Source organism: Gopherus flavomarginatus, chromosome 8 (assembly GCF_025201925.1).
Source record: "Gopherus flavomarginatus isolate rGopFla2 chromosome 8, rGopFla2.mat.asm, whole genome shotgun sequence".
NCBI classification, from domain to species: domain Eukaryota; kingdom Metazoa; phylum Chordata; order Testudines; family Testudinidae; genus Gopherus; species Gopherus flavomarginatus.
The window spans coordinates 98086409-98111709 of record NC_066624.1 but is presented as its reverse complement, the minus strand read 5'-3'; the positions used below and the strand labels follow the sequence as shown (position 1 = coordinate 98111709).

At 41.7% G+C, this 25301-nt stretch overlaps 1 protein-coding gene across 1 annotated transcript in view; it reads right to left on the bottom strand.

Moving 5' to 3' along the window:
* Nucleotides 1-13706, bottom strand: part of SEC62 (SEC62 homolog, preprotein translocation factor) — a 33689-nt gene extending 19983 nt beyond the window's left edge. The window contains exons 1-2 of the mRNA XM_050966061.1: nucleotides 13606-13706; nucleotides 2965-3073 (exon numbers count right to left, since the gene is read on the bottom strand). Coding sequence (XP_050822018.1) covers nucleotides 2965-3073; nucleotides 13606-13641 — 145 coding nt within the window. The 5' untranslated portion in view covers nucleotides 13642-13706. The remainder of the gene's footprint in view (nucleotides 1-2964; nucleotides 3074-13605) is intronic.
* Between the last annotated feature and the right edge of the window lie 11595 nt (nucleotides 13707-25301).

Below are 25301 nucleotides of genomic sequence, written 5' to 3'. Positions count from 1 at the left end.
TTTTGTGTGTGTGCAAATGATTGTTCCTTCGTAAACTGAATACTTTGCATTTGACCTTTTTTAATGTAATCCTTTTAATAAACTATTTACAATCCTGTTTGATACCCCACAGTAAGAATTAAAAGAATTAAAAATCAGTTAGGAATACACTGATCATCTTGGCTGTATTCTGGGAGACACAGAGAGACTTGCCTCTTTAAGAGAGAGAGGGACCCACTGCACCTGTGCCTTCCAATTGGGCTTCAGAGCAGGGCCATATTAAAAGGAGGAGACAGAGACAAAGAGAGAGAGTGTGAGCATGTCAGAGTCAGGAAGGGGCAGCAGGCATGAGCAGCCTGAGACCAGAGGAGAAACGAAAGAATAGCAAAGAGTGGCTAGAGGGAAAGAACAGTAGGGAAACAGTAACTGTGAGCTGCTGGTGACTAGTTTGGAGGAAAGCTGTTGGGAGGACTGACTAGTGCTGGGGAACCTTTATGAGTTGCAGGGAAGCTTGTGCAGAGGCCTTAGGAATGAGGGAAAGAACCAGTCTGACCAGTGCAAGCCAGACCTAGATGCAAGGAGTTGACTCTAGAGGAAGATCCGCAGGACCAGAGGTAAAACTCATAAGTATGGAGGCCTGGGGAGTGGAATGCTGCAGGCATCTAACGTGCGGCTATAGAAGACGACTTGTGGGAAAGAAACTCGTCTTGGAACTCTCGGGTGAATGCCTTGGAGAGTGAGGGTTCTGGAACAGGGATAAAGAAACTGGAGTTGAAGGGTTAACGACTCTCAGGTGGGCAACCAGAGAATGGTGACCTCTGAACGGGATTGAAGAGTGCTATGTTGTAACTCGAGCATGCTGTGTTCTACTTTGGGGTTTGGGGAGAAGCTGTTTTTACCATGAGGGATGTGAAGATTGTGGCACTTGATATGAATAAAAGCGTCTGAATTGGCTGCTGAGAGAGACAATATTCTTTTGCATAGGTGGTTGAAATGGAAACTGAGGCAGGCTATGCCTGTGCTACTAATGTTGGAAGCAGGAGGGTGCCCACAGTGAGGTTTCCTTATAATACTGAGGGATACACAACAGAGCACTTTGTTTCTACCCAAGCAAAACTGAGACTTTGAACTACTATAGTATTACAGCACCATTATACCAAATACAGGTGGAGTAATCCTGCTACCACACCACCCTAAGCCAGCAGGGGATGGGTACAAGTGAAAGTAGTATCCTTAGCCCCTGGAGGAAGGAAACAAAATCCAGCTCTCCTCAGCCAGGAAGGTCACCTTAACTTGGGGCTTTTAAGGGTGGTGATGGGAAAGGGATGGAGAAAGGAAGCGATGGACGCCCTTCAAAAAATAAAAAATGATTAGCATAAACATTTTAAATATCAGCACGACTTACTGAACACTCAAGCAAGATATGTTTTCATTCTATGTGAGTAGAATTTGCTGTTATATTACTGCTATTTTTGTATAAAATTTTACCAGTGAATACAAGATCAGGAGGATAGGGTGTCATCTCCAAAAGTTACAAGGAAATAAGTGATTGAAAAATATAAAATATAACCATTCAAACTACCAAAAAAGCTATAATACAAGTACACCACTACCCCGACATAATATGACCCAATATAACATGAATTCGGAAATAATGCGGTAAAGCAGCGCTCCAGGGGGGCAGGGCTGCGCACTCCGGCGGATCAAAGCAAGTTCGATATAATGCGGTTTCACCTATAATGCAGTAAGATTTTTTGGCTCCTGAGGACAGTGTTATATCGGGGTAGAGGTGTAGATAGCTCTTACATAGCCCTTTATATCTGAAAAACACTATGAAGCTTAACTGAGCCTCATGACACCCATAGGAGGTATGTAATTATTACCTTCATTTCCATTTTACAGATAGAGAAACTAGGGCAGGAAGGTCCAGAAGCTCGTCCAAAGCTACAGAAAGGCGTCTGTGTGAAGTTATAAGTAGAAGTAGGACTTCTTGTCTAATAATCCTAATGCCACACAAAATACCTCAGAATTTTTGTAACATTACTTCACAGTGAAAAGCAAACTAAAAATAGGGTTTGAAAAAAAATCACTGGCCATGGCACATGGGATGGTTTCCCTGGTGATTACGAGAGACTAACCCATCAATTTCATATTAAAAGATCATTTATACCCCTTATCATTACAAAGCTAAGTTTCCGGATGAGAACAGAATAGCCGATGTAGTACTGTCTTGCCAAGTCTGTAAACAGTACCTCTACTACTCCTTATAGCTCTATGAGGCAGCAAGACAATGAAATTAACAAGATTCTGGTTAGTTTCCTGCTTCCATTCAGAACCTACAGGAATATTGTGAAGCTATCATGAATCATGTTAGTTTAATGCTGCTACTGCTGTTTGAGAAAGCTCTGTATTCACAGAGAAAAAAGACCCAAAAACTGGAGACTAAGAGAGGGGTTGTATAGTGGGAACTTGCTGCCACTTCCCCTGCAGCAGCTTGAAGGCTCTGGGGAAGTAAAGTAGCAGAGCTGTCCCTTTCACAGCAACCAGGATACTCAAGAGGATGGGGAAGGGACAGAAAGCTACTTCTCCCTTTCAGCAGCTAGAGGTGGGATGTGGTGTCAGATTTATCAGACATTTACTACTCAGTGACTGATCTGAACATGAGAGCCCCCAAGCAGGGTGCGGGGATAACTCCGTTAGAAATCTCAGTCCTCCTCCCTTACCAGCAGATAGGAGTTGAAGACAGATAGGGCTTTTCACCAGGGTGTCTTACTCTGGACCTCACTTCTGCTTTCCTGACTGTGTCTTCTGCATCTACTTCAGGTTGGTAAATGTAATCTTCTGACTAGTAAGTGCCTTGTTAATTTCCCTGGGCTATAAATGATATACAGTTTACTAATTAAAAATACTAGTAACCTAAATTTAAAAAAAAAGTACAATATTTGTAAATATGAAGTATCATTATTTGGTTACAAGTAATCTTACCAATAAAATAATCAACTCTGTGGCCCATCATGTTGGTAGATTTTGTTGGACAGTTGAACCGTAGGTATTTGGCTACAGCTTTCTCCTCTTTGAACGGCTCACCAACTTCCTATAATATAAAAATATAAAATTAATGCTGGTTTAAACACACAGCCAAGACCAGGGGTGGGCAAACTATGGCCCGCAGGCCATATCCAGCCTGCAGGACCCTCCAGCCCAGCCCATGAGCTCCTGGGCCGCGAAGCTTGCTCCCGGCCCCTCCCCCACTATTTCCCCTCCCCCACAGCCTCAGCGCGGCACACCGCTGGTGCAAATGCTCTGGTTGGCCAGGCAGTGGAGTTGCAGAGCCCGGGCCTAACTTGGTGCTCTGTGCTGCGCAGTGGTTATGGCATGGCTGGCTCCAGCCAGGCGGTGTGGCTGTAGCGCCGCCAGCCACCGGCACTCCAGGCAGCACAGTAAGGGGGCAGGGAATGCTGGATAGAGGGCAGAGGAGTTCAGGGTGGTGGTCAGAGGGCGGGCGTGTGGATAGTGGTCAGGGCGGTCAGAGGGCAGAGAACAGGGGAGTTGAATGGATGCAGGAGTCCCAGGGGGCAGTCAGAAAGGCGGGAGTGTTGGATGGGGCAGTGGGAGGCAGTCGAGTGCAGGGGTTCCGGGGTCGGTCAGGGAGAAGGGGTGGTTGGATGAGGCAGGGGTCCTGGGGGAGAGCAGTCAGGAATGAGAGGGGGGCTGGATGGGGCAGGGGTCCCACGGAGGGACAGTCAGGGGCAGGGTTTCTGGGGGCAGTCAGGGAGAAGGGGTGGTTGGATGGGGCAGGGGTCCGGGGGGAGGGCAGTCAGAAATGAGAGGAGGGTTGGATGGGGCGGCGGGGGGTAGTCAGGGGTGGGGATTCCGGGGGCTGTCAGGGGACAGGGGTCCAGAGGGGGCCAGCAGGGAACAGGAGGGGTTGGATGGGGCAGGAGTCCCAGAGAGGGGGGGTCAGGGGTGAGAAGCAGGGGGGGTGGGAATTTCCAAAACCCGATGCAGCCCTGAGGCCAAAAAGTTTGCTTGCCCCTAGCCAAGACAGTTTCATTTGAACTTAAATCTCAACTGCTTTAAAAAGCACCAAGTTTTTTTATGGCAATATATAAATAATGAACAGCATGGTCCTTGCTCCAAAGGTCCAACTGAAGATATTACCTCACCAAACTCCTCTCTCTCTACTATTGATCACTGACGTGTCCTATATAAATCTCTCTCACTAAAAAAGAATCATCTATTTTTTCCTTTATTATATTCAGTCATAGCTTTAATTCTGTTCTGCAACAACTAAAAGCATCACATTTCAAAATTAATAATTAGTGACAAAATAGGAGGAGACAACATTTTAAAAGCAAAGGTCATGCCTAATTTTTTCTCCTAACCTTATGCCAGGTGATTTGGTCCCTTCCCCACACCTGACTTTGATTTTTTGAAGACCGTACTACTTGTCTGACTGACAGGAAATGCTGTCATCATGGAAAAAATTATTGTTGTCTTCATATCCTGTTTTGCTACTTCTCCTGTTTTTCCTGTTTACTTTCTTCCTCCTCTACTATCTGAAATCTCGTATACACCCTTCTCTCTTCTTGCCATTCTCCCTCCCTGTCTCTTCACCCAGCATCTGACCACGTTTTAAAAAAAATCACCATGAAACTAACTGAAAAGAGCCCTAGCATATAGGAAAATTGGTTTAGTTTTAGTAAAACGTGTTCTACTGTCAATTCTGAAGACCAGTCCTTTATTCATCCACCGAAGGAGTAAACCACGGAAACAGTGGTGCAAGCTATTGTACAATGTCCTACCCACAGATTCCAACCCAAATGTAGAACCACCAACTGTAGGATTATGATGTTAATGTCTTGTAAAAATAACGACTAACACATCTTTCATCTAGTTGAATCCCAAAAGCCTGTGTATAGTGGTTAGAGAAACTGACTGAAAGTCAAGAAATCTGGATTTCTATTCCCATGTCTGCCACCAACTTCCACTGAGCCATTGGCCAACCACAACCTTTGCCTCGGTTTTTCCATCTATGTAATAGTGGTCATATTTACTAATATTTGTGAAATACAGTGAGACTAAGATGAGAGGCATTTAATAAGTATTAATTATTTATCCAAATGAAAGTATAGGTACAATTTTAGGTAGGCACCATATAATTATCCACTTTAGAATCTGGCCAGAGCAGTTCAACTTAAGTGCCTATTCAGTCAACAGCTTAGTCTCTGAAACTGCCAACAAAGTGCCAGCTGTGATGTTCAACTGAACACCTGTCCAAATGAACTGGACTAAGACGACTTTGTGTTTAAGTGAATACTTTCATTGTAGGCTATAAAACATGTTTGTTTTTTAAACTAGAGATGAAAGAGCACTTTGGATCAGGTTTGTTAGGTAACAGGTATTCGAGGGGAGGGGAAGTTATTGTGGTGGTGTTTTTCTTTTTTGACCGTATGTATTTAGACTTTTTCTTAAACAGATGTTAACCTGGAGTCTATAAAGGAAAAGATTTTTATTTTTTTAAAATACATCATTTTATACACACACACACACACACACACACACACACACAGCTTTCTCAGAGAAATTAAAGTCTTGGGTCTTCAGAAACCTCAATATCACTAAGTATCACTCCATTTTTAGCAATCTGATTCCCTCCAGATTTTCTCTTTTCAACATTTTGTTTAATACAGTGCTCTTCCTACTATCTTAGTTAAACTGCCACCCAAATAAGATTTACTAGAATCTTTATCTTCAAAATCCCTTTTATTGATCCTTCAAAGACCAAAATTTTTATAAATTTCCCCTTGCTGCCAGAACACTACACAGAAGAGAGCTGTGTGGTAGGGAAACACCACTGAGTGGAAACAGAGCAAAAAGGGAGACATGAGGGTGGGATTTCAAGAGGGAGAAAAACACCACAACTAGATATGGGGAAAATGAGAGACTACATAACTATGGAAAGGAAATAAATCCTGGTGGGATATGAGAAACTTATTTTTTTCTTATTTTGTCTAAGTCAAGAGCCTAACCTCCTTCATTGTTCTATGTCTAGATTAATAGATTCCAAGGCCAGAAGGACAACTGTAGTAATCTAGTCTGACCTCCTGTATAGCACAGGGCACAAAATTTCCCAAAAATAATTCCTAGAGCATATTGTTTAGAAAAACATCCAATCTTGATTTTAAAATTATTAATGACGGAGAATCAACCATGAATCTTGATAAATTGTTCCAGTGGTTAATTATTCTCATTGTTAAAAATTTACACCCTATTTCCACTGTGAATTTGTCTAGTTTCAACTTCCAGCCATTGGATTGTGTTATACCTCTCTCTGCTAGATGGAAGAGCCCACTATAAAAATATGTATTCCTCATGTAGATACTTGTGGACTGAAATCAAATCACCCCGCTACCGTCTCTTTGTTAAGTTAAATAAATTGAGCTCCCAGAGTCTATCACTATGAGGCACGTTTGCTAATCCTTTAATCATTCTCATGGTTCCTCTCTGAACCATCTCCAATTTTTCAATATCCTTTTAGAATTGTGGACACCAGAACTGGACACAGTATTCCAGGAGCACTTGCACTAGTGCCAGATACAAAGATAAAATAACCTCACTACTCTTACTTGAGATTCCCCTGTTTATGCATCCAAGGATTGTATTAGTCCTTTTGGCCACAGCATCACACTGGGAAATCATATTCAGTGGATAATCCACCATGACTCCAAATCTTTTTCAGAGTCACTGCTTTCCAGGATAGAGTTCCCCTCTCTTGTGAGTATGGCCTACATTCTTTGTTCCTAGATGAATACATTTACATTAGTCTTAATAAAATGCATATTGTTTGTTTGTGCCCAGTTTAACAAGCAATCCAGGTTGCTGTGTATTAGTGATCTGTCCTCACTATTTACCATTCCCCTAATTTATGTGTCATCTGCAAACTTTTAGTGATTATTTTATGTTTTCTTCCAGGTCAATGATAAAAATGTTAGAACAGTGTAGGGCCAAGAACAGATCCCTGTGGGACCCCACTAAAGACACGCCTACTTGATGATTCCCTGTTTCCAATTACATTTTGAGACCTATCAGTTAGCCATCTTTTAATCTATTTAGTGTGTGCCATGGTTAATTATACATTGTTCTCTATGCCACATATCCAGGCAGTTTGCTCTTTAAAACCCAATGAATATATATTATTAGCCCTTGCATTCTGTTGAAAGCTACCAGCAAAGAACTATTTTAAGAACATTTTACAGAAGTTTAAAAGTTTTTATTGGAGCTTGTTTTCATCTCATCTCTCCCCTTGCGTAAAGTCATTTGACTTAATTACCATGAATTCAATGTCAGACACATAAACCCCTCTAAGAAGTTATTTTAAATAGTTTTTCTAAACATAAAATTGTTTAGACTACACTGTTACCTTTGCATCTTCCATGGCTAGATGTCCCATTGCTGGGAATCTCTCCCTTCTCAATGGGATAAAGCTTCTACTTACTGCCCAGCAAGGCCACAAGATGCCAGAGTTTAAAGTCAGGCTTTTTTATAGCTATTCACTAGCAGATAATTGGAAGTTTAAACACCGGCCTATAATAAACAGTTAGGGTGGAGTCCACAAAGCAGCATAGACTCCTAACTTATATTAAGGTGCCTAACTTCCACTGATTAAATAGAAGTTAGGAGCCTACATTGATTCATGGATTCCACCCTTGGTTCCAGAAAATCTGATATACCCTTATAAAGGAAAAATTGACTATCTAATAGAGGCAGCTTGCAGTATTACTTTGAAAACTGGTGATCCTTATTGAACTATGCCAAGACAGTCCAAGAAGCTAAGAAAAACAATTGACTCATTTTGGCCAATTAAGAACTCTGCAAATTAAAGAGTACTTTCTTTGTGGACTCATCTCCTATATTCTGTTTGATATATGACGGAGATACTGCTAAGAAGGCAACATATGTTTATCTATGTATTTGTGTTACAAATGTAGGTCTTGGTCTTGCCAACTCTTATACACACACTTAACTTTAAGAATGTGAATAGTCCTGTTAAATTCAGGAGTACTTCTTAAACGCTTTAAATTCGCATATGAGCGTTTGCAGGATTGGAGTCTTAGGTAGCTATTACACCAGACATTAAATGTCATATGTAAACTGTTATTGGTGAGTGTTTTCCTGGACTGTATTAAATCCTGTTTGTGCTTTATTTGCTATATAAAGAATAATTCAAATCACTGACACTTTAGAGTATTGTACCATATTATTGCCATGGATGCAGTTCTAACTTGTAAGCACCTGATTATTTTCTTGTTCTATCTATACTTTTCCAGTTTCTTCTTTTTTTAATAGTAATTTTTTTAAAAGTTAAAAAAAAAAGAATAGGTCACAAGCATAAGAATGAATCCTGTCCTTCTTGGGCCTCAAACCAGGTATGATTACCCCTCCCCCCGCCCCCCTAGAAAATTCCACACTGGGAGGAAGAAAGAAAACATTTCTCTGACAGTTTTTTTGTTGCTGGGTGGTGGTGGTTTTTAATGGTGGCTGTTTGACACTGATCTCAGGCATGGCATGCCAGAATAAGTCCCAGTGTGATAGATTAGTGGGCACAGGGCACATGAGATGATCAAAGTGAATAAATACACGTATTGTACAACTCTACGATTCATTACATGAACACTGCATCCATGAGTTCACAAATGTGCATACACACATATTTTCCCAGACAAAATATGCTAGAATGAAGTTAAGGCTGAGAGTATATATCAGTAATTTAACAGTAATACAACATTATAGGGATGGTGTAATTATTCCCAAAAGATACATTACAAACCCAGGAAATTCAGAGTTAAGGTTACATTTAAAAGAACTCCAAATATATTCAGGTAAAAAAAAAAAAAAAATACATGGTGAAGAACTCTAAACAACCTTATCTCTGTCCTGAAGTAATGTAATATTTGTGATCTCAGATTAAATTTATTTTTGAAGAGATTTTTTCACATTTCCCCTTCCTGCATGGCATCATTTTCTGGGTTTGTAATGCGTGGGTATAGGAGAATTACAACTTCTCTATAATGTTTTCAACTGAGAAGTTACTGATATATATATTCTCAAACTTAATTCCATGTTAATGCAGTTTCTTGTCTCAATTTCTCTAGGGTTTTTTCAGTCATGAATACTAAACAAGAAACCTAAGAAGAATATTACCATATAACATTTCTAATTATTTGAAGATCTGCAGTATCAACCTCAAATCTTTTTTTGAAATTTTAAATTTAGGGGCAAATTCACCAGTACACCAAAACAGCCAGAGCACGTCAGTTAGTTAAGATGATTTTACAGCTGCTTTGCATCATCAGAGCAGCATTAAGCATACTGGAGAATCTGACTCTTAATTTGCAATTGATTTATTAAGTGAGAGGGCTGTATTAGCAAAACTGGTGATACGTGAAGGAGTGTAACAGATCTTAGGCCTGGTCTACACTACGCGTTTAAACTGATTTTAGCAGTGTTAAACCGATTTAACGCTGTACCCGTCCACACTACGAGGCCCTTTATATCGATATAAAGGGCTCTTTAAATCGGTTTCTGTACTCCTCCCCAACGAGAGGAGTAGCGCTAAAATCGGTATTACCATATCAGATTAGGGTTAGTGTGGCCGCAAATCGACGGTATTGGCCTCCGGGCAGTATCCCATAGTGCACCACTGTGACCACTCTGGACAGCAATCTGAACTCGGATGCAGTGGCCAGGTAAACAGGAAAAGCCCCAGGAACTTTTGAATTACATTTCCTGTTTTCCCAGCGTGGAGCTCTGATCAGCACGGGTGGTAATGCAGTCCCAAATCCAAAAAGAGCTCCAGCATAGACCGTACAGGAGATACTGGATCTGATCGCTGTATGGGGAGACAAATCTGTTCTATCACAGCTCCGTTACAGAAGACGAAATGCCAAAGCATTTGAAAAAAATCTCCAGGCTACACAGTGCTGCGTGACAAGCGTTAACAGAAAGCCAAAGAATCAAATGGACGCTCATGGAGGGAGGGAGGGGCTACTGAGGACTCTAGCTATCCCACAGTCCACAGCAGTCTCCGAAAACTAGTTCCCAGTGCCTGTAGGTTCAAACACATTGTCCAGCATGGTTCAGGGTATAGCTCGTCAATTTACTCCCTCCCCCCACCACGTGAAAGAAAAGGGAAAGAAATCGTTTCTTGACTTTTTTCAATGTCACCCTATGTCTAATGAATGCTGGTGGTAGACGCGATGCTGCAGCAGTGAAGAGCAGTATCAGCTCCTCTCCCCTCCCTGGTGGCAGACGGTACAATATGACTGATATCCGTCGTCACCATCAGCTCGTGAGTGCTCCTGGCTTGCCTCAGGTGAGGTCGGCCGGGGGTGCCTGGGTGAAAATAGGGATGATTCTCAGTCATTGCCAGTAGATGGTACAGAACGGCTGGTAACTGTCCTCATCATAGCAACTGGGGGCTGAGCTCCATTAGCCCCCTCCCTTTCCTGTGTAAAGAAAAGATTCTGTCCTGCCTGGACTATCATAGCAGCGGCATGCTGGGCTCCTCTCCCCCGCACAGCTTAATGTCCTGCCTGGACTGTCATAGCACGGGGAGGCTGCCTCCCCCTCATTTTATCTCACTAACAAGTCATTGTTTCTTATTCCTGCATTCTTTATAAATTCATGACACAAATGGGGGGGAAACTGCCACGGTAGCCCAGGAAGGTTGGGGGAGCAGGGAAGCAACGGGTGGGGTTGTTGCAGAGGCACCCCCCGTGAATGGCATGAAGCTCATCTTTTCTGCGGGATCTGAAAAGGAGCAGCTGTGCTCTCTGATACACTGGTTCTCTAGTACACTTGCCCCATATTCTAGGCAGGACTGACTCTATTTTTAGAAACCATAAAGGAGGGATTGACTTGGGGAATCATTCCCCGTTTTGCCTTTGCGCCCCCAGCCGATCTCAGCCAGGGGCACACCTGATAGCAGCAGACAGCACAGAAGGACAGATAACCATCATCTCATTGCCAATTTACACCGGCAGCAGACGGTACAGAACGACTGATAACCGTCTCTGCTATCATGCAAAAGCAAATGAATGCTGCTGTGTAGCGCTAGAGTATCGCCTCTGTCTGCGGCATCCAGTACACATACGGTGACTATAAAAAAAAAGCTCAACGGGCTCCATGGTTGCCGTGCTATGGCGTCTGCCAGGGCAATCCAAGGAAAAAGGGCGCAAAATGATTGTCTGCCGTTGCTTTGCCGGAGGAAGGAATGACTGACGACATTTACCCAGAACCACCCGCGACAATGATTTTTGCCCCATCAGCCACTGGGCTCTCAACCCAGAATTCTAAGGAGCGGGGGAGACTGCGGGAACTATGGGATAGCTACGGAATAGCTACCCACAGTGCAATGCTCCGGAAATCGATGCTAGCCTCGGACCATGGATGCACACCACCGAATTAATGTGCTTAGTGTGGCCGCGTGCACTCGACTTTATACAATCTGTTTTATAAAACCGGTTTATGTAAAATCGGAATAATCCCGTAGTGTAGCTGTACCCTTAGTCAGTGACTCTCTGTGCTTCCAGGATTCCCCCTGTGCTCCTGCACAAGATTTCAATTAATTTTAACTATATGGGAAGTCTGAAATGCCTGCATTATTCCATTGTTAAGATCATTTGGGACAGAGAAAAGACTGATAGCTGCTTAATTTCTTAAAGGATTGTCTTTAATTAACTAACTTAACAAAATAACTTGTAAATTTTCAGAAACACTCTCTCACTCAATGACTGGTCCATTGTGGATAAATCATTAAATACACCTCTACCCCAATAACACGCTGTCCTCAAGAGCCAAAAAATCTTACCACGTTATAGGTGAATCTGTGTTATATCAAACTTGCTTTGATCCACTAGCATGTGCAGCCCCTCCCTCCCCCCCCTCCAGCACTGCTTTATCACATTATATCTGAATTCATGTTATATCAGGTCACGTTATATCGGGGTAGAGGTGTAATCATTGGGCCAGAGACAGAGGGAAAGAATGATTGTAGTACAGCGGGTAAGGCACCCACCTGGGAAGTCGGAGACCCCGGCTTCAGTTCTTCTGCTCCATTCACTTATTATTTATTCACAGTGGACCAGCTTCAGCAGGAGACTTTGAGGGAAACCCATATAAGTGACTAAGGCACTCTCCTGAGAGATGTGGGATACCCCTGTTCAAATCCTCCCTCTCCCTCTGCCTCTGCTAGTGAAGGAGGAATTGAACAGGGATCTCCCACGTCCCAGGTGAACGCTCTAACCATGGGGCTAAAGTTATAAGATGAGCACCATCTCCTCCTCCTCTGGCCAGATTCTGAATGGGACTCAATCTGGTAGGCACATTCAGAGGCCACCTACCAGTTTGGGCCACGCATGTGAGATAGGCAGCCACATGCCTATCTTTCCCAGACTTGTGAATCACTCTGGGGTTTAGGCAGGAGATGGTGTCTCAACACCTTGAGGAAGGCAGACAGGCATACTCTGAGACATAAATATAGGCACGAAGGAGAACTTTTACCCTGAAAACTTAGGTGCCAAATTAGTTTAGACACCTACAGCATTTAGTGGGTGTTTTATGGATCTCAGTGGCACCAAAAGTGGGATTTAGGAACCTAAGTACCTTTGTGGATCCCACCCAACATGTTTTGGCAACCTGAACTACAAATGCCTTTATTGTTCCAGCTGTAAGAAACACTTTATTCCCCCACTTGAATATTTACTGAAAAAAAGCTCCTCCTCTCTCCCCATTAGTATTTGTCTAAATAAACATTTAAATATGTAGGATTTGGGAGGAGGAGAGGGGAAGGAGGAGGGGTGATTTACTGTACCTGAAAGAACACCCATCATTCACAAAAGTAATCATTTACCTGTCTAAATTTCACAAAAGCTCATCTCTTTCACCAAAAGAAGCTGTTACAATAAGAGATATTACCTCACCCACTTTGTCTCTATAAAAAAAATAACAAAACGTTTTAGATCCGTATTATGAAGAAAATCCCTTCCACATATTTTTGTTTACAACTGAATAGGTCTTCAAGCGGCAAGAAGGTATGAGAAATTCAGACATTCTTTATAAAATACTGGTTCTTGAATGTGGAACCCCCTTCCATCCCCTCCTCCAAGAGAAGGGAATTGTCATTCCCATTGATTCAATGGGCAGCGCACAGCTGCGCTTTGGCGACAGGTGTAGCGCACTAGGGGTGCACCTCTGCACAGATGTGCTTGTGGGGGGGGGGGGGGCTTGTGAGCATGCACAGGAGGTGGGTGGGTGCACGCAGGCCAGCACGGACAGGGCGGGGGTGATGTACTGCTACGATATCACGACAGGGGTCCCCGCGTGCTCACAGGAGGCAGGGGGGCTGTGCAGGGCTGGGCTCTGCACGCGGCGGGGAGCGCAGCGGTGCTCCAGGGAGGAGAGGGGCACTCTGGCGGGGCCTTACGGGAGGGAGACAGGGGCTGGGGCGAGAGGCCCAAGAGTGGGCGGGAGTCCGGAGGCGGGGAGCAGGGCCAGCCGCAGGGGGCTCGAGCGGGAGCAGAGACCGGGCAGGAGAACACAAGTCCCCGAGGGAAGCTGCACTACCTGGACCCGCTTCCTATGTCTCCTCCGCTCCGCCATGTTGTCGCCGTCTGGTCTGCCGGTGACGTGGGGGTGGGAGTCTCGCGAGAGGCCGCGGGAGCCCTTATGTAAGCGGGGCGGAGCTGGCTGGTAACTAAATCGGGGTTCCCGACTGACGGGAGGGGTGAGGTGGGGGCTGGGATAGGGGCCGGCTCCCCGGACGGGGTGGAGGTATTTTTGGCGGGCTCCCGGCGGGGCTCGAGCCAGGCGGGGCGAGCACCCCGCTGGGTATTAGGCGGCCCCTTAGCCTCTCTCTTCAGTAGCGCGCCGCTCATCGCCCCGCCGCTGCTCCGCCTGAGGGCAGGGTCGCGTAGCTGTGGTGCCTGCATCTTACCTAGCGCCCTGGACGGGACACCGGTGGTGCGGTGTCTACACTAGCGCTCACAGTGGTGTTAGTTAACACGTCTTAACTAACACGTTAATTAACTAACCATTCAAGTGTGGCTATATCCCTGGAGTTCTTTTCTCACGCCTGTGTCCAGGGTCACCACCATTTTGGGGCATTGGTCTCTCTCTGTGTCACACAATAGTTTAGTCTGTTGAGGGCTGTAATGCTTTAGTCTAAAATCCAGGTTATTGGGTTCAATTCAAGGGAAAAGCGGGTGATAAACAGGAGGTCAGCCTAGAATCTGATGGGATGTTCTCTTCTGGCCTTCAACTACCACTATGTGTCAGCATACACAAACTCACGTATGCAGTTACCATAATTTAGAACAATTGCCTGAAATGAGCCCACAAATTTAAGTGCCCAATTGTGCATGCATTTTTTGCACATCGACTAGAGGCATCCTGTTTTGAAAAGGTCCAGAGTTTGGTCCAAAAGGCTACAAAGTCTTTGGTCAAAAATTTTAAACCAAGTGCCCAAAGTTAAGCTCCTAAATCTATATTTACTCAGGTGTTTTTCTTCATCTCTGCCTACTGTGCTCACGTGTTCTATTCAAGTACAATACAAAGCACGTCACGATGTATCAAATGTGTGTGGCAGCACTCCAGGTACATTCTGCCAGGTACACTATTTTATGCCAGGCAATAGATTAAACAAACCAAAAAGTATCTGTAAATGGTCATAGACGTTATTCTCTATCTTGAAAGTCTGCCTCAAAACTAGGTTAGTAATAACCTTTTCTTTTGAATATAGGTACGTACAGTTAGAATGGACAATTTACTACACATTCCCAGATGAGAGATTAGACTAAATCAAAGATACAGTAGTTGATGCACCGTGCCTCCGTTTGTAGATGCTTGTTGATATGTCCACAGGTTATGAAGGCATTGTACCTGTTTAGGTTAGTCAGACCCTTTCCCATAGTTTGAGCGATAGGTGCAGATATGCATCTTACATAAAAATCAAATACCTTTTTACCTGAGATTGTTTCACCACATGCTTTTACTAATAGGCCATATATATTAGCAAAGCATGTTTAGTTCTGTATCAGAATATGCAACCCACACCAAACCTTGTTGTACCTGGTTACTCCTGCTAATCTGGAAGCGCTCAGCCTGTCTCAGTTTGTATTCATGCGCAAATGAAAATTATACTGTCAGTTGAAAACAGTAAAAAGTTTTTAAAAGTTTCAGATACGCTTGCCCCTGAATCACTCTGCACTTCTGTGATTTTATAATCACAATTTCCTATTTGTTTTTAAATGTTTTTCTCTTCGTTGGTGCTGGACAACACACAAGCTACAAGTTAAACTGGGTGACTGTAGAGGGGACTATACACAAAATAAATTGAAAATATAGGGAAGTAAAGTTTTAATCTATTTTAGATAGAGTAAAATTAGGTGTTTCTTCTAAAAATAGTGGATAAAATATATTCAGACAGAAGTGTGATTTTTAGGTTGGCAGGAGACTTTTAATAATTATTTAATGTGCTTAGCTCTTGAAGTTACAAAACAGTAGGTTCAAATTGAGGCTGTTGATTTAACTTTCCTGTGAAAGAGGTTTTGCCCATCTCCTGAATGACCACGGATAACAACACTTTACTTGGCATAGAAGTGATGGAATGCACAAGGGCTAACAGGACACTGAGTGGAAACATGACTTGATATGCAGAATAATGACAAATGGCATGTGATGTAATGCTTAAATCTATCTTTTGAGAAGCGTTCTGCTAATACTGCAAGAAAGCTTTGGCTACTCAGGTTAGAGACATATTCATACACACACAAAACACTTTAGAAAGAAAATGCTCTCACTCCCTGGAACAGGAAAATATGTCCTGTGCTGTACCTCTCTGTCGTGGTGTGAGTAGCATGTATCTGCTGTTAAAACAGCAGACTTGTTAGCTGAGTCATCATCACATTAGGAATTTAAATAAGTGGAACAGCAAAGTTTCTTAATTCAATCTACATACTGATCTTTCATTAAAAGGCATCTTACACAATTTCTGGAACCTGTATAGTAGGGAAATTCATAGTATTGGAGCAATACTTGGAAAGTCTGCCTGGAAGAATGCAGACGTAGGTGAACTTGGCTCTGCAACAAACTGAGGACTACCTGAAGGCCAACAAAACAGAGGAACTGTTGTGGCCACAGCCTTGAACTGAAGGAGAGTTGGATAGATGGTAGAGCCATCCCAGAGAAGAATGAAGTGACTTTGGAACTCCAAGGAATGAATCAAATAGGAATAGGAATGCATACCAAGAATCGAGGAGGGAACTATTGGCCTTTCCTATAATTGTCTTCTGTTGTGGTGGATATGTGGAATATAAAACAATTATTTCCCATGGTGGAACTTGACCATGGAAAGAGATTGTTTTACAGATGTCACAAAGTCCAGTGCTGCCAGGGGACGTCCTGTGTCAGTGCAGCTGAAAGAGATGGTATCAACCTTCATGGAGTTGGGGTGTGTCCAGACATTAGTATGATAGAGCTTAGTCAGAATTGAGTGATTGCAGGTAGCAGAACCTTTCAAGGTGTTCTGTATTCATGTGGATTCCAGATGTATAACTTACGGTGGTAGTTATCTCCCACCAAGTAAAAAGAGTCAGATGGCTCAATTCATAATGTGAGTATCTCACTTGTTCCAATGGCCTGTCTGTCTGAGAGTGGGATCATGCTCTTGCCTTGCTGGAGTTTGAATAGGGCAATGTTGAATAGGGAAATGTTGTAGGTAAGGAGGAGACTGGATCTGCTGGCAGCTGCATAGGACTTCAGGAATTACGTTCTGAATTTTGTATATTGTGTTAGGAGTAGAACGGGAATACAAGCAGCTTACAAAGTGGGTTTTGGATGCGTGATGTTCAAATAGTCAAGATTGTTCTGTATTGTATCTATCTGATTTAGATAGTAAGCTGCATGGGGCACAGACAATGTCTTTGTAAAATATCCACAACTATGGAACCTGTGTTTACAGACTTCTTTATAATCCCTGATACTGGGTTCTCTGATTTTACAAATACCACTGCTCTTAAAAAGCAAGATGGCTATTGTGACGCTACACCCCATATTCTTCATAGAGAGATGGTTATGATATGAATATGGCATAACTAAGATATATTTTATGCAAGGTGGCTCATATAAGGTATCATTGGAAAGGTTATAATTTACTGAATGTGATTATCAAATTTGTATGCATGTATCATTTCTGTATCTAAAGGTAGGAATATTGACTATGTAACAATTACATCTGTGTTTATACTTGGGAAATGCCCATCAGACAGTAAGTAATCAGCCTTAATGGGCCATTAGAAAATGACAATGAGTCTTTGAAGATGTGAATTTCCAATAAGGCCTGGAGTTCCTTCCCGTGGCCATTGCAAATAAACCTGGTGTCATAGTTGCTTTGACACTGCAAGGCCAGCTGATAAGATCACCTGATACAAAATACCAGCTGGGACACTGTTGATACTTTTCCTCTGTAGGCGGATGGAGATCAGACAAAGGTTTCCCGCCTGGGATAAATCTTTTTTAAGGCTGGGGAGGGGGTTAATCTGGACTCTCCTTCATTGCATACCCAGGAAGAAAGGCTACTGAAAATACCTGAAGGGACAAAGGAACTAACCTGAGGGGAAAGGCAGAGGTGAGTCCAGACAGACAGGGGTCCAGTCTGTAATAGTAAATAGCCGGAACTCTAAGCTACAGAAACTCTGCAACTTGCCTAAAATAACATTTAGGGTGAGAAATTACTTATTGAAACCAGTCTCTTTAAGATCTTAAGCTTAGTATGCATGTTTTGTTTTATTTGCTTAGTAATCTGCTTTGTTCTGTTTGCTATCACTTATAAACACTTAAAATCTGCCTTTTATAGTTAATAAATTTTTGTTTATTATTAAACCAAGTTTGTGCAACTTCTAACTGGGCAGGGCAAGAAGTTGTGCACATCTCTCTTCACATTGAGGGAGAGGGTGAATTTTTATGAGCTTGTACTGTGCAGATCTTCCTATACAGCGCAAGACAATATTATTTTGGGTTTATTCACCAAAGGGTGTGTGCACATGAGTGCTAGGTGAATACTCTCACACAGAGCTGACTTAAGTCTGTGTCTGCACCTGGGTGTGGCCCTACCTATGTGTGTGCGCTGCAAATGCCGGAGAGCCTAATTCAGCCTAACGGAGAGAGAAGCCAGGCTGGTGGAGCAGGAGGGGCTTAGTGAAACCCCAGTACATCAGGTGGCATCCCAAAAAGGGGGTCTAACCTGTCACAGTTATCACTACACATATACATACATTTGTCCATTTTAGTTAGAAACCTATTTTTTAATACATTTCACAGATTATACATGGTGTAAAGCTTTTGCAATTATACGAACTTTCAAACTGGTCTTTCTTTTTAAGGAAAATCCTAACACAGCTTTCTGTATCCTGTAAGACAAATAATACACAATTGACTGAAAGGGACAATTCAGAAATCACTCAGTAACCCAATACAGGGCCCAGACAAAAGAATGGAACCAGTATGGTCCATCATGTAACACATACTTTGGGACAACTTGATCTGCAGATCACTGGCACTTTAAGCCTTACCAGCTTTTTTAAAGCTGTATTACATCAATGTATAGAAAGGGAGTCTTTAATCAGAGAATCCAGACAACCTGAACAGTAATCCTCCATATTAAAAAAAAAATCCTTTTGCAATTTGATATTGAAGTAATAAATGCAGATTTGCCAAAAAACATGAAATATATTTTAAAATGCATATTGTGCATTGCGTTACAAGTATAGATCAAATATAAAGAGAAGGCCATGACTGCAAGTGAATTATACTCTATTGTGCCCAGTCTTTAACCTTCTCTTTCCATGAAGGTTATTAAGAAGGTTATAGCTGGGCAACTTTGGTGTAATCTGGTGTCAGATTCCCTGATCTCTTTCAGTCTGGCTTTGGACCTGATTATGTCAGAAAGAGTGGTCTCATTGGTTGATGATCTCCTAGAAATAGACAAATTAGCTGATTTTTCATTTTTTTTCTTTTAAAGATTTGTCAGTAGTTTTTTATACCAGTGCCCGTGAAGTTCTGTTAACACATCTGCAAATACTGGCTAGGATAGATGGGAAGTTTTTATTCTTCTCAAATATATCCTAAATTGTGGGGTTACAGAATTGTTCATACCTAAAAGTTCTCTCATATAGGGTCCACTGTTCCAGTACTATTCTATCATTGCTCTAGTTAATCTGTTCAATATGTGAGGCCATTGCAGAAAGATAGTGAGAAATTTTGGATTATGATGCCATCAGTGTTCAGGTGACACACAGCTCTATATCTGATTTTTGTTGAGCGTAGATGGAGTAGTGTATCAATTTCCCAGTGCCTGGCTAGGATTGAATGTGAATAGGGTGAGGTGGTTGCAGTTCAATCCAGACAAGTTGTTGATGCTGGTAGGATGGGGCAGCATCTAGCAAAAGGCAAGATGGAGCGGTGCCTGCCTCCGTGATTGAGTAGGACTGACTACATTTTGTCAATGAGGTTTGCAGTTTGGGCAGAGGAAACTTTTGGATCCAACTTTGCTCCTGAATTCTCAAGTGGTATCTACAGCCTAAAATGCTTTTTTTCATCCAAGTCTGGTTAGGAAACCGAAACTGTAACCATTTTCTGTGGTGTAGGCCTTGTTGCTGTTACCTATTCCTCCAAGATTACTTATTGCAGTGCACTTGACGGGATACCCTCAAGATATAACTCAGAAGCTACAACAGCTGCAGAAAGCAGCTGACCACCTCCAAGGAGAACTTAACACCAGTTTTCCAGACTGATTTTGCTTCCTGTTTGCTTCCAAGTGAAATTCAGGTTATTGACAATGGTCTATAACAGTAGTTCTCAAACTTTTGTACTGGTGACCCCTTTCACATAGGACGCCTCTGAGTGCGACCCCCCCTTATAAATTAAAAACACTTTTTAATATATTTAACATTATTAAAAATGCTTGAGGCAAAGTGGGGCATGGGGTGGAGACTAACAGCTCATGACCCCTCATGTAATACCCTCATGACCCCCTGAGGGGTCCCAACCCCCAGTTTGAGAACCCTTGATCTATAAAACCGTGTACGACTCCTGTTTGGGATCTGCCTAACTGAGATGACACCTTGTACTATTTGTAATTCAGAATGTCGAGGCAAACCAGGTACTTCCTTAGCTTTAAAAATCTTGAAGCTGGAGTTGGGGCCTTTGTTTCTAATATGTATAATTCTGTTAGTCTAACAGAAACAGAGTTTGTTGACTATTCGAGGATCTATTTTCGTAGGCTTTTATCTCAGCTGATTTTGAGGGATGGTCACAGTTCACAGTGTGGAGGTGCGAATTTATTCTACTTTTGTTTATATTGGTCAATAAATTGTGTATGACTTTAGTAATTTTATATTTGCACTTGGACACAATGTGTTGGGCACATTTTACATATAAAAACAAGTAAATAGGTACTAGGAATTGGGGGTAACATCCCATGTGTGAGATTTTACATACAAGCAATGGTAAAACTGGTAGGATATTCCATAAGATTTAATCAGTAATGACTGATGGATTTTAATGTATGCATATATAAAGTGAGGCATTTTGATTCTAAGAATCATAAAGCAACTCATATGATGCCGTGTAAAGAGCTGGAATATACTGACAGGCATAGATGACTGGTGCAAATATTCTTGTGGTTGGGTCTGAGTTGGGGATAGCCACAGGTGGGCCAATGGCCCATTCCTATTAGCACCCAGGACCAGCAAAATCTGAGCACCAGGAAAGTGCTTAAAGTAAGGGGGTGGGGTTCGCAACCCCAGATTGAGCAGGGGTGCTCAGGGGCACAGTATTTTAGTGAAGTTGCTGCTCCCTCAGACCATTCAGCTTAGCTCTGTTTTCCCATCAGCACTGAGTCCAACTCTGCCCCATGCCACCCAGCTCCAGTTAGCACCTCCCCATAGGCAGATTGTTCCCGGCTGTCATGTTGAAGGGACAGCCAGACCAAATGTGGGTGACACTGCAGCCCAGTGCATGGACTCCTGCTCCTAATCCCAGGCTCTGCCCCCTGTGACTAATCCTGTGTCCAGGGGGAATCAGGTCAGAGGCAGAGATGCTGGGCAGCAAGATCCTGTGCTCCTGGCAGAGAGCAATTTGTGGGGACTGATCTCTAGCCCTAGCCACCAGCTGCCTATGCTGATAGGGATTCAAGTCAGCTGTATGGGAAGGTGTTACTCAGTTGCAGCAAAGAAGACAAGTCAGTTCCTGAGCTGCATCAGAAGTATTACAAACAAAACAAGAGAAGCCATTATACCATTGTACAGCATCTGAGGGAAGTACCATGTGAAGTGCTGTGTCCAGTTTTCTGTAACCTCCTGTAAAACATTTGTGGGAATGCTCAAATTCTGGAGAAGATTCTAAGGAGACCGGCTCAGCTGATAAAAGTTATGTAAGGTCATAACTGTGACAGCAGGTTGGTGAGCAGAAGCCTATAGAGTTTGTAGAGAAGCTTATGAGGATCATAATACAGTACTTAAAGGAGATCTCAAAAGTTTAGGTGAGGCTCTGTTTGAACTAAGCCACAGTAAGAAAATATGTGAACAGCCCAGAAAACACAAATTTAGGTTAAAAAGTTCAGTTTCTTTTTTTTCCCTCCACATTCAAAAAAATTAACATTTTGAATTCTCTGTCCTGTGAAGACTATTCCACAATTCTAGGATTTCTTTTTTTAAAAATGGGCAATTATTTGGTCACTGCATGACCAGAAACATCAGTGGTAATTCTTAACTGGCAGTTCTTTCTTTGATGCACTGAATTACAATAATTATCTGGTTTGGGGTCAGGTTGGAATTCCTCTCACTGATCATACTGAGTTTCCTTTAGAGATTTTTCACCTTACTCTGGACTATTAAGAATGGAATCATCTATTAAGACTATATGGGCATAGTCAACATAATCAAATTCTGCAATATGGGGTGAGAGAAGACTGGTATTGATGGACTTTCCAACTTCTATTTTTTCTTTTGTCAGAAGTATTTCTAATTCAGTTATTCCTAGCACAGATTGATTTTCAACACATCCAGTATTAAATTTTATTTATTAAGCCTTGTCATTGGGCTTGGCTCTGTACAAACAAAAAGTCACAGTCCCTGCTCCTACTAGCTTACACATCTAGTGCAGACACAGGCAAAATAATTTGAACACATATAAGACATAGACCCCTTCATTAACTGCTTCACTGCTGCCGAATATGGCAGATATATTAAGTAAATAATGTCCAGTGCTACCACATGTAGTCAGGTGCATCTTCTGTTTTCAATTGTGATTTCAGTGGCACATCAGAACAAAAGAACACGGAGGTGGCATGGACACTGGAACACCAGTAAGTTACAAAGCTCAGCCAATATGGGTACATATTTGAGACTGTTAGTTACACCTTTGGTGCAGCATGTAATATTTGTTAAAAATATAGAAAGAAATTGCAGGTATTGAGAATCAATAAGGCCTCTAATGTTTTTATATATATATATATATATATATATATATATATATATATATATATATAATATGAATAATCTGAAAAGCACAGCAAGGGCTGAATATGTGGCCCTGTCCAGTGTGCTGTGAAGAATTTTTTTTGCTTTTCATTCTTTTTTCAGGAGCGGTAGGGAACTCTTGGAAGAGAACATTCACCACTAGAGGTTTCTCCTCATATACAAAGAGAATGGATGTGTCTGTTTATACGAATCCTCTTTCTTCCCACTTTATCCCACCACAGATTTCCACCCTGCAAATCTGTGTTCATTATATTTTGGCTGCCCTAAGTGAAATTTCTCAGGCATAGAAAACTGATAAATAATTCTTTTTTTCAGCTATGGGCAGAATAAACCCATATGTGCAAAATGATCATGTTTCTTTCACAGTCCAAGCTGCAAAGTTCAGGTCCCAATTTTCCCCACCTTTTGGTGTTGTTCAGATGTGAGCCCATTTAGAAAGATAGGCCTAAACTCCAAAATTCAGCTCCAGATCTGAAATCATCTTATTCTAGGGCATGGGATATATTGTGTTAAAGTCCACTCTGGTTTCTTTAAAAATAAATCTGGTTTCCTTCCTATCCTTATCCTTAATAGGTACTGCAAAGGTGCTATTCTCAGCTGCAAAGAGATGTCACCTTAGCCTCTTTTAGCTTTGCAGTGACATCTTGTGACCAATTGACCTGAGAGAATAGCAGAGGTCTACCCTCCCATATGGAGGAGAATTTCATGGGGACTGTGTAAACTCTTTTTATATAAAAAGAAAAACAGTAAGGCTTTCATGAAGATACAAGTTTGAAAGTCTTGCAACTTAAAATTAAGTCACAAACGGAATGTTCCATACAGTGAGAAGGAAGGGAGGATTGGAAGACCATTGCATTAACTGTTTTCAATAAGATAAAGGGATACTGCCAACTGGAAATGTAGTCAATTTTACAAACAAAAAAAATAAAATTTTAAATAGCTTCAGGTACTACACCTGTCCCTCAGTCTCCCTGACAATTTTTGTGGTTTTACAATTGCATTTTTTTTAATTGTCTTTCCTGTTGCTGTGTTGAAAAACTACACAAACAAAAGGGAATGTGTGACTACAGTGAAACTTACTATGAATAAAGAACTTTCAAGAGTGCAAATGAAAGAATGAAGAATAATTTTTTACTCTAATCGCTTTCACTTTTAGTAATCATAGGCACTACTGACTCGAGTATTAGGTAAAGATGTTTCAGGAAGAATGTGATTTTTAAGTTAACAGTGGCCTTTTTATCCAAAAGTTTTTAAAGTAAATTTTTATTATTTTACAGAAAAACCCAAAATCCTTTCTTAGAAAGTTTTTAGCCATGAAAAATACAGAAAAGTTAATGAAAAGGGTAGAGGTCAATACTTGCTAAAGTTATTTGAGAAAAATTGAACAGCGAACTAATTACCATTCTAAGTTTATAACACTTACTTAGTTTTTTTTTTTGTTTTTGTTTTTTTTGTAGAGAACCTTATGGAGTTATACTTAGGTTTTCCGGCTTCAGGTTTTTATTTTGTTTTTTTCTCATTATAGATGTTTAATTTTAGGGAATTTTTTACTCATATTTTAGAAGTAAACAATATGAGGTTTTTTTAAATCTCTGCTTAAAACATTGTTTTCTTTGAATTATATCAAAGATTGTTCCCCTTTGTAGCCCTTTACTCCCAGGGATGATCTCCAAAGATCTGATCTAAAACCCAAAGTCAACAGAACGACTCCCATTGACTTCAGTAGGATTAGGATCAGGGCCCTCATGAGTATGAGAGGACTGTAGGGTCTATCGGCATTATAAATAGTTTTAAATACTGCAAAAATGACAAATTTGGGGTATTTTACTATATATATCAGACATGCATTGATAGGGTTTGTTGGGTTTTATTAATTTAGCCCTAAAACCGGAAACCCTAGTTCTAGTATGTAGAGAAAATACACAAATATGTCAGTATTAGAGTCCAATCCTGCTCCAATAGAAGTCAATGACAGAACTCCCATTGAAAGCAGAATCAGGCCCCTACTCTTTTTAGCCCAAAACTTTGCTGTTTCAGAAAGAGAATACTCCTAACGGCCACACAGTATGAACAGTACAATACAGTAAGATAAGTTTCTTCATTTAGTTGCTGCTGTTAGCATCTTTCACACATTATCTAATGAAAAAGACCAGAGACATAATATAACATGAAAAGAAGAGGAGTTCTTGTGGCACCTTAGACACTAACAAATTTATTTGAGCATGAGCTTTTGTGGGCTACCGCCCACTTCATCAGATGCATAGACTGGAACATACAGCAAGAAGATATTTATACATACAGAGAACATGAAAAGGTGGAAGTAGCCATACCAACTGTAAGAGGCCAATCAATTGAGATGAGCTATTATTGGCAGGAGAAAAAAAACTTTTGAAGTGAAAATCGAGATGACTTATAGGAGGATACTTAACATGTATCCCATATTAAGTATCCTCACACCTTCTATGGGTCATCTCGATTATCAGTTCAAAAGTTGTTTTTCTCCTGCTGATGATAGCTCATCTCAATTGATTGGCCTCTTACAGCTGGTATGGCTACTTCCACCTTTTCATGTTCTCTGTATGTATAAATATCTTCTTGCTGTATGTTCCAGTCTATGCATCCGATGAAGTGGGCTGTAGCCCACGAAAGCTTATGCTCAAATAAATTTGTTGGTCTCTAAGGAGCCACAAGTACTCCTGTTCTTTTTGCGGATACAGACTAACA